Below are 14986 nucleotides of genomic sequence, written 5' to 3'. Positions count from 1 at the left end.
GTAAGTTTTCCTGTTTGAACCTCAGTAAAGAATGTATACAACATGTTGTATTGAGTAGATGTAGATGATTTTATAGTTCTAAATGGGGGTGTTATTGAACATGTTAGAATAATATTGCAAACAATTATATTATAAGGTAAGCTTACATTTTTAGTATATGTCATTAAGTAGATTATATGTAAAACAATAGGTATAAACTGTGTAAGTATACCCACATGATGAACCTGTTTCAGGATACCCCCATGATGTACAGTGGTTACATTTTCTGTACAGGGTTGTGAAGTAATAATCTCTCCTTATGAAACATGATAACCTCAATGCCTGAATGGGATAATGCCCTATAGATTGCAAACTACAAACTGTTTTCCCCGTGCTAAGGGAACAATAGTAGCATTTTTTAAGATTTAAGAAGTTGATTTTGAGAGCAAAATATGTAAAGAAAAATTGTTAGGCCAATATGTTTTTGTCCAAAAAATAGAGGTTCCTGTTGCTTTTCTGTACATAATTTTTGCTTATCTCCCTTACCTATCAATTCTCACTTAAAAATACATGTCTCTTCACATCTTTAAGTTTCTTAAGGGCAAATGAAAATATATTGTTTTGCATTTAGTCTATGAAAGAGTCCATGAGGTGTTTCGGTAATAATAAATATCAGGTACACACAAAGACCAAATAGGATTAGCCACACTCTTAATTCTGAATACCATGTTCAGAGACCATGTTATCTTCATTTTAATGGCTGCGCCCATGTAACTGCATGTTACTGGATTGTTTAACAGATAAAACTGCTGATGTTATCACATATGCATGAGTTAAAATCAGGTTAAAAACTTTACAATGTGTTAAAATGTCGATGTTTTAGCATACAGTGAAAGGTCCAATTCTAAAACAACAAGTGATATGTTCTCCTGTAAAAATAAGGTATTGGACATCCAAATGAAATAAAAGGCTACAGTTGAATTTTAAGATGTAGGTAATTCTGAATGAGATTAGGTACACTTATGAAGTAAGATTGATTGAGTGGTTGTTACTTTCTTAATTTCCAGTGGCAAATATTTGATGCTTGTTCTGGATAGAGAACAAATGAGTAAATACATCAGATGAGGTACTAAGAAGTGGTAGACTAGGGTGATGACATAAGAATATGGTCCTTGTCTAGATGTTCATTTTAAAAAAAAAGTGTGATTCAAAAGCATTAGGAATGTATATAGCTTTAGTTTTTTTTTACCATAACAGTTCAGTCATGGATAAATTGATATTATCTTAACTTTACTGTCTGATTTATGAGAAAGTCATTAACAAACCTTACTCTAGTGTCAATTAATAGCTTTATACTAACTACCTAATGATAGCTAACTTTATTTGGATGCAATTCCATAACCGATTTGTCCAACCTTCTTGATAAAGATAAATCATGGTCACCAAGTGACAATTATAGAATTCAAATCAAAGGAAAAACTATCATTTAAGAAATTGCCCAATCACATCCAACAGGAAGAGATTTCTATTAATTTGAAAGCTGGATCAATAGTCTTCCCACTTATATATATCTGTCTGTGTTCCTTAATCCTGATCTCTCTTTTTCAGGTCATCAGTTGGTTACAGAGCCATGGTGGACAGATTGCTGACCGCTATGCCAATCTGGCCGACAACTTAAAAGCCATCCGATCTCAACAGAAAGACTTTGAGAAATTTCACTTCAGTGCAATGGTAAGTGAAACATAAATAGTTTGTATTCATTACCTGCAAGAAGCATTATTTATTATACTAAAAATCATTTTTACAAAATTTTTAAATGATTAATTCTGCTTATTTAAGTATGCATGTGCATGTTACGTGCAACGATTTGAAAGATAGTGCATGCAGATGTTCTTTGCTGATTTAGGATGCATATACAAATATCATAGCTTTTTCTCTTTTTTATATACTAAGTCCTGATCTTAATAACCACACCTCTAGCCAATGAGGGTTTTGGGTTTAAACAGAAAGTTTACCTGCACATAAAGTTTTGAGTACTCTTCACAATTAGAGTTTGTATGATGCATAAAACAAATAACAGAAAATACCAGCACAACAGGCTGACTTTGAATGTTGACAATCAAGAGGTTAAACACATTCTTTGGCTACCCTACTTGTAAATAAATTCTATGCTTTGTATGAGTTACATGTAATTTTGCTCATTTTGCTAATATGCAGTTTACAAAAAAGTAGGTAAAATAATGAAATATCTCCCTCACAGAAAGAAGGGAAAATAATACAAAGATGTGTAAATTTGATATCCTCAAAAGGCAAGTTTTTTATTTCATGGTGACAATTTGTGCTTTAAAAAATGTTAATTTTTACACAAAAACTTATATCAGATGGACACTATTGCAAAAATAGCCAGAGGGAGTAAAGACTGCTTTCATAAATAATAAAAAACTGAATTGACTTTATGAATTTATGATTTCCTTTACTCTAGGGCAGATATAAATATTTTTTTTTATTGTTTAATATTTATAGCTGGAAGTAGCATATACTAATTGGATACATTGTTAAATAATTCAATCTAAATAATACTAAGTAAAAAGATCACAAAAATGTATTGGAATCTTTATAACAACTAGAGAAAACTTACTTTTGATGGTAAATATACAGTCACATTATCAGATCTTTAACTTTTAAAAATTTAAAAAAAATCTGTTTCTGGTATTTAACCTGATTTATTGCTGATGATGACAGTTTCTTATGTTGAATCTGTATTTGTATATATTACATAATATGTCTGAATTTCAGGCTAGAATTAGATGATTAAAGATTTTTGATTATGTTTTTTATATAACTGTGTATTTATGTGCAAAATTACATGTAATGCATATAATATATGTATGTGTATTTGTAGCTATTTAAAGTATGTGTTTAACCTCTTGGTTCTCAACTTTTCATTACTGGTACATAAGATTTCAGCTATATTTAATATTACATATATATAATTATGACTGTAAGAATAAAAACCCTGTCACATTTTTTTAAAGAAAATAGTAGCGTTTCATAATATAGAAACTATTAATTATAGAAATTATTTAATTATTATGAAATTATTGTTATAGTTATGTAAGACACATGATGTATTAGGCTCTGATCCTGTCCATAATATGATAGTATTATATTAGGATCTAGTTTTTCTTTTTTCCAATCATATTGTGCTTAATATTGTTGTAAATGATGCCCTTTATGGGTTCTTGATTAGATTAATAAAATTCTTATCTTAAATTCTTATCTTTATAGAATTCATTTTATATGTAATTGTTTCTGTGTAATTTCGAGTACTTCTGTCTCGTAACAAGGAGGAAATTAAAACCATTTCTTAGCTAAATTAATCAAAATAGGCCTTAAAATGCCTTTAGCAAATTAACACTGAACTTGTTTGTTATGATCAATAAAAGGACAACATCCTGAGACAGCATCAGGCTTGATAATTTGTCACTTGGATAAGATTCTTTGCTTTGGCCAACGGTTTTATTTGAAATCAATCATAATACATCCTCAAGGTCTTCTATTCCTGTTATAGAACACAACTCCCTCTTTATAAGTAATAACATTTCTTGGAAAAGTTGTTTTCAGCACAAGAAGAGAAATTAATTACGGAAGAATTCATCAGATTATTGTATGAAATGTAATAAAATAATTTGGCACCATCCCATTGTTGGAATATAATGTGTATGTGCCATGTCCAGGATAAGATATCTGACAATGAAATTAACTTATTTTAGATTGGTGTAAATATTAAATGTTGATATCTCATTAGAAACTGACACATAACTGGCATTTCTGGGTTTATAGAAATTGATTTGATTGTAATGAATATCCTTTATTTGATTTAGCAAGTGTTTGGTGAAAATGTCTGAAATTAAGTATTATATATATATATCAAGGGTCCGGAAACGGTCATATATGCCAGACATGACCGATTTGGAAACTGAAAAGACCGAAATGATTTATTGGGATTTAGGTCTTTTTTTTTTTTTTTTTTACAGAAATAATTTCGGTCATTTCATTGAGATCAGGGTTTTATCGGTCGCCATTTTGAACTTATTTTTGTTTTCAGGTCATCAAGAAAAATAGATTTGTTTGAGACAAAATAAAAATTTTATTGATTTGTGTTAGTGATTTAATAATATTTATCATTAGTCTGTTGTTTATTCTATAATGTAAGTAAAAACAATGTACAGGACTCTGTCGAGTCACAGCGTGGGGTAGGTCTGGGTTCAAGCCACTAGGTTTGTTTACATAGTAATTATCACCACTTGAGGATAGTAATCAATGTCCAGGAAGTTTGAATTCGGCTTGGGTGTCGTTATTGTCTTGATTAAAGCCATAAAGGCAATGTACACAAATCTCTATGATAACCATATGACTGGTCAGCATCCAGTATGGTAAAGTCAGAAGTCCTGGACCTTTCTGGTGTGAAGACCAGTGGCCCTTTAGGTGTAATACCACCAAATCATAGTACGTCACATCCGGTTGCATACGAAAATAGGTCGAAAAAAAATATTCCCTTGAATTTGACAGTTGTAGGTAATTGATCCTACATTTCATTGCAGTAAAACATTTCTGAGTCATAAACATATACATTGAGCTGCAAAAGTTTCTTATCATCTACATCCGATTTCACCTGGATAGATGCACGCTTAATAAAGCTAGTTAGTCTAGCGAAATATTGCGTTTATTTTCATCATTTTGTTAATATTTTAAACATTCTTATATTTACATACTAAATAGTGTGTTAAAATTACATTGTTAGGCAATCTATAATTTTATTTGTGTAATTGAATTAATCTCTGTACTGATTAATCCACACTCCCATAGATTTGTATGTCATGTGCTGCTATTTATAGGCACTTATATATAAGATATTATATATACTGTGTATTTATTTAGGATAAGAACTTATAGTAATTTTTTTGCCCCACCTACAATAGTAGAGGGGCATTATGTTTTTCGGTCTGTGCGTCCGTTCGTTCGTTCGTTTGTCTGTCCATTTGTCTGTCTGTCCCGCTTCAGGTTAAAGTTTTTGGTCAAGGTAGTTTTTGATGAAGTTGAAGTCCAATTAATTTGAAACTTAGTACACATGTTCCCTATGTTATGATCTTTCTAATTTTAATGCCAAATTAGAGTTTTGACCCCAATTTCACGGTCCACTGAACATAGAAAATGATAGTGCGAGTGGAGCATCCATGAACTATGAACACATTCTTGTTTATGGTACAGTTTTTGTATTTTATTTAATAATATCTAGTTAAAATTCTGTAATTGAGGATAACAGGTGAAATTCCTAGGGGAATATTTTTTGTCTGAATAGAAGCCTATTAAAAGGGAAAGCTTTCTATTGTATTTGTCATTTAATTTCTAAATGGAATAGTTTGGAAACTCACAGATTACATTACATAGATACACAATTAAACAGTTTTTTTCCATAAATATCACACACCTTTCATGATGAATGCAGATTCTTGTCTGTGCACAGGAACAGTATCCAACATTATTTCTCTAAAGATTTAAAACTAGAATTTGCAAACAACAGCCATCACTTTTGTCAGAAGACTTTTGAAACTATTTAAATATAAGTACTTTTTTTTCAAATTGAAAGTTCCTACTGTCTACTAGGAACATTTTTGTAGTACCTATATTGTTACTTTATTATTGCAGTCTTTCATAGAAAAAGGAAATGATTTGTTAGAAGAGGCCAGTATTTTAGCCCAATCTGGAGACTTTGATGATGCTACAGGGTACAAAGAATTGGCCCGGACCCTGAAGAAACATTTACAAGACTTTACACAGAGACTGGAGACCACCAGAGAAAGGATAGAGAGTACCACAAAGTGTTATCATCTCTTAGATAAGGTATAGTGTAGTACTGATAACAGTGAATCATCTCTTAGATAAGGTATAGTGTAGGACTGATAACAGTGAATCATCTCTTAGATAAGGTATAGTGTAGTACTGATAACAGTGAATCATCTCTTAGATAAGGTATAGTGTAGTACTGATAACAGTGAATCATCTCTTAGATAAGGTATAGTGTAGGACTGATAACAGTGAATCATCTCTTAGATAAGGTATAGTGTAGGACTGATAACAGTGAATCATCTCTTAGATAAGGTATAGTGTAGTACTGATAACAGTGAATCATCTCTTAGATAAGGTATAGTGTAGTACTGATAACAGTGAATCATCTCTTAGATAAGGTATAGTGTAGTACTGATAACAGTGAATCATCTCTTAGATAAGGTATAGTGTAGGACTGATAACAGTGAATCATCTCTTAGATAAGGTATAGTGTAGGACTGATAACAGTGAATCATTTCTTAGATAAGGTATAGTGTAGTACTGATAACAGTGAATCATCTCTTAGATAAGGTATAGTGTAGGACTGATAACAGTGAATCATCTCTTAGATAAGGTATAGTGTAGGACTGATAACAGTGAATCATCTCTTAGATAAGGTATAGTGTATTACTGATAACAGTGAATTACTGATGGGGTCCAGATGGACTAGGTTGTTTCAATTATTTGGTCCCATAACTAGTGATTACTGATAGAGTCTGGATTGGATAGTTTTGTTGTTATGTCTTAGTCCCAGACCATAAAGAATGAATGTATATAGTGACAGATTTGACCCATGGGTGTCTGATCAAAGTGAAAAATGCTTAGAATAAAAAACAAAAAAGTATTATATCTCCTTTTAGTTTAACCCTGCCACATGTTCCTGTTTCAAAACTTTGTCAGTGGTTTGTTTTCTTGACTTATATCACAAATTTTTTGTCTTTTATTGAATTTGGTATTGGTGCAATTTCTTTGTAGACTAATTTTGAGGTCCTTTTCATGAATGAGTGACACCCATTGCTCCAGGGTCAGTCAGTGTAAATTAAATCATTGAACAATTGCCTCTTACTGTGACATAATAACATTCAAATATTTGAAATGGACGAATATGAAAGTTGCCTATAGACTCCAGGCTATTTATATAGATACTTCAACATGTCTGTTGATTTCTTTTTCGTCATGTTTCTTTGCTGTCTCATTCCTCTTAGTATACCTGTTAGAACTAAATTTGGGCATAAAGGAGAAATGATAATTCATAAGAAATTAATGGACTAAGTGAACTACACTGAGATCAAAATTATGGCCATAATGTTCACCAGGATACAAAAAACAACAAATGTCTCATACAACTCAGAAAAAAGTATTATAAATCATGGGGAAAAAGATGTTTATTTTGAGCCTATAAACTATAAATACACAAATGCATATGGATAATAAAGAAGAAAAAAATCAATGCATCTTAAAGTAAGAATTAAAAAGAAGTATAATATCTGGTAATAGACCTTGTTGACATAAATGCATATCAAATCTCTCATCATTAAATACCATTTCCATGCCAGAATATCTTGATATTTTTTACACTTTGTGAGAACATGATCTTTAATGGATATGGCTTGTTAATTAATGTGTTTACATCAAAGAATCCATAACAAGTGGTTTATCCTGTTGATTTCAAGTGTTCACTGCCTAATACTCTCACACCTAGTTATTATGCTTGGGAGAGAAAGTTGCTTCTTGTTGGAATTCTGTCAATTTTTTCAAAGAGAATAATAATTCAAAATTCATTGAAGATTTTGCAACCTCAGAAGAAATTCTTTTCATCCGTACAGGAATATCAAAGTATAAGGCTTTTGTGATATTTTATTTTCCTTAGGAGCAGGTTGTTAAAATAACTACATTAATAATTTGATATATTGTAGAGCTATGAATGGGCTTTAGAAGCAATGAAATATGTGGCCAGTATGAAAATGGACCATTCGACAACTTTAGAAGGACTCGAAAAGTTATTACGTAGTCTAGAGCTTTACCTTCGTCATCATCCTGCAATGACAGAGGCAACCTTTGCCAGTATGTCGGAACTTGCCCAACAATTGCAAAATGATAAACTTCTAGAACAGTGTCGTGTTGCGAAAGCACGTTGTGTTGAAACAAACAATTTATTGAATCTCAGGCTGGGAACCTTACGTAGGGCAAAAGAAAAAATGTTACGAGAACAAAATTTGCAACCCTCAAATAGTTTTGGTTCTCCACATAGAAGCCCTGGACGGACTTATGCAAAAGATTCTAATCAGATGAGTCAGTCTTATGAACTAGGAGAAGGGGCATGGAATCCCATTCTTTCCAGTACCCCAGCTGTTCCAAACCGTGCAATCCATCCAGCTTTTAGAAAATGTGTTTCTGAAGCAGCTTTTTCACCTCGTTCAGGAAATTCTTATATTACTGAGGATTTATCTGATCATGTGGTTACTTCAATTCCAAAAGTGTTAAATGACACAACTTTAAAATCTTCTCGAGAAGATTTAACCGAAGACTCATCAGAAAGTGCTCAAAATAACAAGAACAATAATACTGAAAAACTAAATAATTCTTTATCAACAACGAACTCCACAGATTTTGTTTTTACTCCACCGTATGAGCCAGGAAATACACTTTCCTCTCATAACAGACCTGTGAAAAAAATGTTAAAACGGACTACAGTGAATTCTCTAGATACAAGTGGTGTAGTTCAAAATGGACATATAAGTTTACAAAAACGAACTAGTGCTCCATTGCCTAGTAATGTTATAATTGAAGAAGATGAATCAAAATTATCTCCGCCATTAAGAAATCCACAGATGAAGGCACTTGAATGTCGGCCTGTTAGTATGATAACTGTCAGTACAGATAGTCTTTCAAGGTAGGTGGCAAAAGTTGTATAGTATGATAACTGTCAGTACAGTTGTATAGTATTATAACTGTCAGTACAGATAGTCTTTCAAGGTAGGTGGCAAGAGTTGTATAAAGTTAACCCTATATTGGTAGAAAATTAGACAAGATATGGGGGAAATTATTGCGGTTTTTCATCATGACAGTTTGCTGGAAGGTTGTTAACAATGCAACTTAAGAGTTCACAGAACACAGCATGTTCAAGAGGCCCCTAGTTGTACTTTGTGTACAAACAAATCATACCATATTTTAAATTATTTCGTTCATCTTGCATATGAATATTGTAATAAAAAATTAAGGATAGAATATTTTGCTCTGCTGGTAAAAATTGAACAAACAGCAATAAATTTACTGTGAAATTAATTAATGTGGCTCCTGAATACAATGTTATTTGATATACCATGTAGCAAAAATTGAAATACAGTTTACAGTGTTGAAATGTTTTTAAAACTAAGAGTGAAATTAATACATTGATGAATTGGTTTTAGTATTAAATACCATAGCCAGAAAGACTGAGCTTATGGAATAAAATATTTCTTTTCTTTTTTTAGTTATATTGAGTTAATGATACAAGAATTTTAATCTGTACATAGTTGACTGAATTTTAAATATATTTCGTGTATCTTCCAATTTATCAAATAAATGTATGGAACAGCAGTCCTCTTGATTAATAAAAATCTAGTTATAGACTGGCAATAGTAAACTTGAATTTGGATGTTTTTTAGTTTTTTGGAAACTGCCACTTTAGATGTCATGATATGCGAGTTTAACAAAACTGTTAAAATCTAGCTTGTGTCTTTGAAACATGGACCTCTTAAAGTTAATTATGTGGTGATGAAAAATTATTTTAGAACTTTGGTCAGAAAGCATCTTTGTCCCTTTAAAAAAAAACAATTTTCACTTTTTCTAAATTTTTATCAAAAGTATTACAAAAAATTTACCATTTATGTCACCAACAATTTCTGATTTTACTATCAAATTGAGGTTTAAGTATTCTTCTACAAATTTAATTTAAGATAGATGAATTGTCATAATTTGATTTATTATTGATTTTATAGTTTACCTGAGGAGGAAGAAGAAAATGAAGAGAACAGTTGTACCAGTCCTCAAAAGAGAGATTGGTCCAAAGGAGTTTGTGGTAGTCCACCTACCAGAGAATGGACCCCAGTCCCTGTTAATTCACATCTGTCAGAGTTCAACAGAAATGTCCCAACTGGATCTTTAGCTGGTCTAAAACTTTCTGGGAAGGAATCTAAAAGGTAGCTAGTCATATTGTATAGACACTTGTCTATTGTGGAAGACTATGTTGACCTCTAGATAACCTCACATTCCAGTTTTTTCATACATTGTAACTTATTGTAAAAGTTATTTATACACATGGACATCAGCTGTTTCAAATGGAATTTTGTAAATGTATGTTGTTGATTGAATACTTTCGGATTATAATGGAGGCTGATGTCTCTTATTTATGATACATGTATATAATGAATTATGTGAAATGCACATTTAGTTGGAAATGCTGTTATTGTCACATTGTTTTAAACATATGCTGGCTTCTGATAGACCAAACATTTTTTTGGAAAATAATCAATTAATGTAACAGTCAACGGGAGACAACTCTTGTTGAATTATTACATTTGTACTTAGATGGGAAATTTTGATTTTTCTCTCTCGTGCTTTAGCATCAAAGTGAATAATTTAAATGAATTTGAAAGTATGTACCTAAAAAATGAGATAATTATCAGTACATGTCTACTACTGAGGATTTAAACAATTTTGAAAAAAAAAAAAAAAAAAAAAAAATACAATTTTTTTATCAACAAATGAACACATAAGGTATGGCCCTGAAAAGAACAATACTAAAATGATGGGTCAACACCTATCAAAATATCTGTTAAATAACGATAAAAATGATGCTTAATGAAATTTTGAAATTAAAGTGATTCTTATATTCAAATGGTTACAATTGATTTTTTTTCCTGAACATCTAATTTAAAATAATAATGATTAGTTCTTCATACATGTCATACAAAAAGAAATGAGGTGCATTGTCCTTCAGTATCACAGAAATATTTAGAAATGAATGTTACATACTCTGATAAACTGCTTAACGAAATAAAAAAATGATGTTTTAGCTGCATGAAATATGAGAACCTGACAATTATCTGTAAGTTTTCTATTTTATTTTCAGTATTTTGGCTCATGTTATGTGTGAGATGGTACAAACAGAGAGAGACTATGTTCAGTCATTACAATATATTATAGAAAACTATATCCCAGAATTATTACGAGAAGATGTACCTCAGGCGTTACGTGGAAAGAGAAATGTTATATTTGGAAACATTGAGAAGATCTATCAGTTTCATTATCAGTATTTCTTGAAGGAAGTTGAGATGTGTGAACAGAAACCTTTCCAGATCTCACATTATTTTCTCATGCATGTGAGTAGAAAGATGTGATGTCTACATGATAGATATTTCTGTTCTTAGAATAGAAATAAAAGAGATGTGTTATGATTGGCAATGAGACCACTATCCACCAGAAGAAAGGATGAGAATGTTCACATCTATTGGTCACTGACAGCCTTCAACAATAAGCAAAAACCATACTATATATTAAGGCATTAAATGCCTAGCATGACAAAATGTAAAATAATACAAAATAGAGAACCAACGGCCTGATTTAGGCTTGTTTTTGTTTTAGACAGTTAATCAATGAGATGACTATTCAGAAGTGCTAACAACTCCATGTTACATAAATGTTACAAAAGAAATAAAATAAAAAAAAACAGAAATATTTTACAAAATGAAAGTTACAGTGTAGCAATTTCAAGTTTAATGGCAAAGTTGGAATGTTGCATACATTTTACAGGTGTTTCTATAATTTTGTATTTCTATAGATATAATGGAACTTAGTATAAAATCACCTTGCATGTTATTGAAATATGACAAAGCATACATGCTAAGATTTTTTAAAATAAAGGAGTTTAGGTGTCAAGGAATATCAGAAGATTGGAATATTTAAAATACTCTACAAGATAACATTGCAAGAAAATCAAAAATATAAAGCTGTGGTTTTTTTTTCAGGAGAGTTTTTTCTACCTGTATGCTTTATATAACAAGAATAAACCAAAGTCTGATGCTTTGATGGCAGAATATGGTAAACATTTCTTTAAGGTAAATTACTTTATATATGTATAAGAATATATGGATAAAATGAGATGTAGGATAAACATCAATAAGACAGCAACCCAACAACATTAAAAAATGTAAAAGACATCTAGAGATCAACAGTACCCAATACACAATCTTCAAGTGTCTAAACGATACATTACGCTCTAAATAAACACCAGTCTAAGAAATGTAGTGAATAAAACAAACATGTGCTTGATACAGTGAGAAATAATGCAGAAGTTAGGTTTTGAACAACTGGTTTGACCACATTCACAAATTGATTGAGGAATATATTATTGTATTCCTCTAAAATCACACAGGATGAGCTGATGTACTGTATTTCTTATGCTTTGCCCAATGACAGTTTTGCCATTTGATGCTTTAAAACAGACCATGATATTTGTTCACATTTGCAAATATGAATTATATTTCTTTAAGACACATGCTGCATATGTATATAATGTTTTGTATTTATAGAAAACAAAGGATGTTGGGTATCCATCCATGACACAAAATCAGTACATGCACATCAGCATTCAACAATTTTCTCTAATTTCTGATGAAAAGAGAAACTATATATATTTGGAAGATGCACCTGTGATATGGCTATGTCTTTGGGTAAAAGAAAAAAAAGAAGAGAGTAATTAATATGAATATGTAAACTCGGCGCCAAACTACACGGAGCAATTTACATGGTAATTTTATTATTTTGTTTGTTGTTTTTTTCAGCAAAAACAAGAAGAGCTGGGTGATAGAATGGATTTATCTAGTTACTTACTGAAACCTGTACAAAGAATGGGAAAATATGCCTTAATGTTAAAACAGATAATGAAGGAATGTCCTCAGTCTGATGCAGCTTATCAAGACTTAAAGGTTTGGAAACAATTACATAACTAACGTGTCATTGTCAGATAATGGAGGAATGTCCTCAGTCTGGCAGGGCTAATCATGACAATTATATAATGTGTCATAGTCAGTTTGTTAATCAGAAAATAAGTATTTAAGATATGTAGAATTCTGACAAGAATAAATAGTTTGGTGTTGGAGCTTCATAACTCTTGGAACTGAAATCTACATGCAAAATATCAGCGATCAGTCCCTGACATGCCTAACCAATTATTGGGTATCCTGATTTTTGTGTGTCACTTGAAAGTAGGAGCTAGGCATCTCTATACAATATAGTTATTCTCAAGTAGTCCGTACATTCATGACATTATATCTAGAAAAACAGTTAAAGATACCAATGATTTATTTCTGCAATATGAGTATGCATGCAAGGCCCTATATAATTGAGGACAGTCTCATTATTATTTTTTAATCAATAATAGTTGGTATGGTGTAAAGTCATTGAGACAGCAACCCAACAACACAATAAAACAATAAAGGCAACAAAAAGTATGCATGGTATGTCTTAGTTCTAAAGTCATCAATGATTTGTATAGATGTATTAGAAAGCACTTATATATTTAATATTTGGATGAACAATATGTGGTATCCAATCAAGATTTTATGCATGATTTTTGGAAATAAATATCACCCCTTTCCATATATTTGTTTCTGAAACAACAATAGTTTGTTTATTTGTAATTACAGGCAGCTGAACAAATGGTAAAATTCCAATTAAGACATGGTAATGACTTGTTGGCCATGGATGCTTTGAAGGATTGTGATGTAAATCTCCAGGAGCAGGGGAGTTTACTCCGACAAGATGAATTCCTTGTATGGCAGGGAAGGAAGAAATCGTTACGACACGTCTTCTTGTTTGAGGATATGATATTATTCAGTAAAACCAAAAGAAACAGACATGGGGGACCAGAATATTATGTTTATAAAAATAGCTTTAAAGTAAGTTTGATGTTAAATTAAAGATATTTTTTGTTTCCAGCTGAGGATATGTAAGAATGTTTTGGTTTTTTGTTCATTGTGGTTATCTTCGGAGTAAAATTATCATATATTAGTATTTACATAGCATTTTCAAATAAATGTATGTACTAACTCTACGTTCAATTTTAATTCATTTTGACACATCTAAAAATCTCAATTTTATTGTGACAAACACATCTTTTTTTAACCTAAAGGTTTCCCAAAATCTCTGACGTAAATGAAATATTTTTGTAGTTGAATCATGCTTTTTTAAAAATGTTTTATTAATAACTATGCATTAGTTTACCGTTTTTTGTCAAAATTTATTTATTATCAGACATAACACAGAAAACTAAAGAAAACTGCATTTTGATGTGAATTCTAATGATATAGGAGAGACAACTCAATGTGTAAAATAAAATCTTTTTGTAAAACATTGAATGACGCATATTTAACGCCTTCTTTCATTTTAGATGGCTGATATAGGGCTGACAGAGAACTATGGAGAATCAGGGTATAAGTTTGAGATTTGGTTCAGGAGGAGAAATTCTGGGGATAACTATATCTTTCAGGCCCCTAACTCAGATGTAAAACATCACTGGATCAGAGGGATTTCAAAAATCTTGTGGAATCAAGCTTTGAAAAATAGGGGTGAGTATAATTCGAAGAGAAGAATGTGTAATGATGTTATTTTATACTTAACATTTAAAAAATAAAATTGAGAATGGAAATAGGGAATATGTCAAAGAGACAACAACCCGACCAAAGAGCAGAAAACAGCTGAAGGCCACCAATTGGTCCAACACAGCGAGAAAATCCCGCACTCAGAGGCCTGCTTCAGCTGGCCCCTAAATAAAAATAAGTACTAGTTCATTGAAAATGGACATCATACTAAACTCCAAAACATATAAATGAACTAAAATTAAAAAACATACAAGACTAAAAAAATCTATTTAAAGGAGATTTTAACACTAATTCATTAAACTTTTAAAATTTTATTTTTCACATTTAGTGTATTTTCAATTTTTATGCAAGAATTTGAGGACTTTGCTATGGACAGCAGATAGCTGCATATCTCAAGGTCCAGTTGTAGAATCTCAATTCCCCTTTTCTACTTATTCATAAGGTTAATGTTTTAACAGGTGTCAGATAAAAGTTTT

The 14986-nt window shown here is 31.2% G+C and overlaps 1 protein-coding gene across 3 annotated transcripts in view; it reads left to right on the top strand.

Moving 5' to 3' along the window:
* Window positions 1-14986, top strand: part of LOC127702659 (uncharacterized) — an 86352-nt gene that overhangs the window by 65441 nt on the left and 5925 nt on the right. For all 3 annotated transcript variants that reach the window (XM_052206950.1, XM_052206949.1, XM_052206948.1), the window contains exons 12-20: window positions 1588-1710; window positions 5689-5883; window positions 7785-8761; window positions 9849-10049; window positions 10982-11231; window positions 11877-11966; window positions 12693-12836; window positions 13557-13808; window positions 14300-14477. In XM_052206950.1, coding sequence (XP_052062910.1) covers window positions 1588-1710; window positions 5689-5883; window positions 7785-8761; window positions 9849-10049; window positions 10982-11231; window positions 11877-11966; window positions 12693-12836; window positions 13557-13808; window positions 14300-14477 — 2410 coding nt within the window. The remainder of the gene's footprint in view (window positions 1-1587; window positions 1711-5688; window positions 5884-7784; window positions 8762-9848; window positions 10050-10981; window positions 11232-11876; window positions 11967-12692; window positions 12837-13556; window positions 13809-14299; window positions 14478-14986) is intronic.

The sequence above is a fragment of the Mytilus californianus genome, unplaced genomic scaffold (assembly GCF_021869535.1).
Source record: "Mytilus californianus isolate M0D057914Y unplaced genomic scaffold, xbMytCali1.0.p SCAF_5, whole genome shotgun sequence".
In the NCBI taxonomy this organism is placed as follows: domain Eukaryota; kingdom Metazoa; phylum Mollusca; class Bivalvia; order Mytilida; family Mytilidae; genus Mytilus; species Mytilus californianus.
Note: the sequence above shows the minus strand (reverse complement) of the source record. Positions and strands in the feature narration are given on the sequence as shown.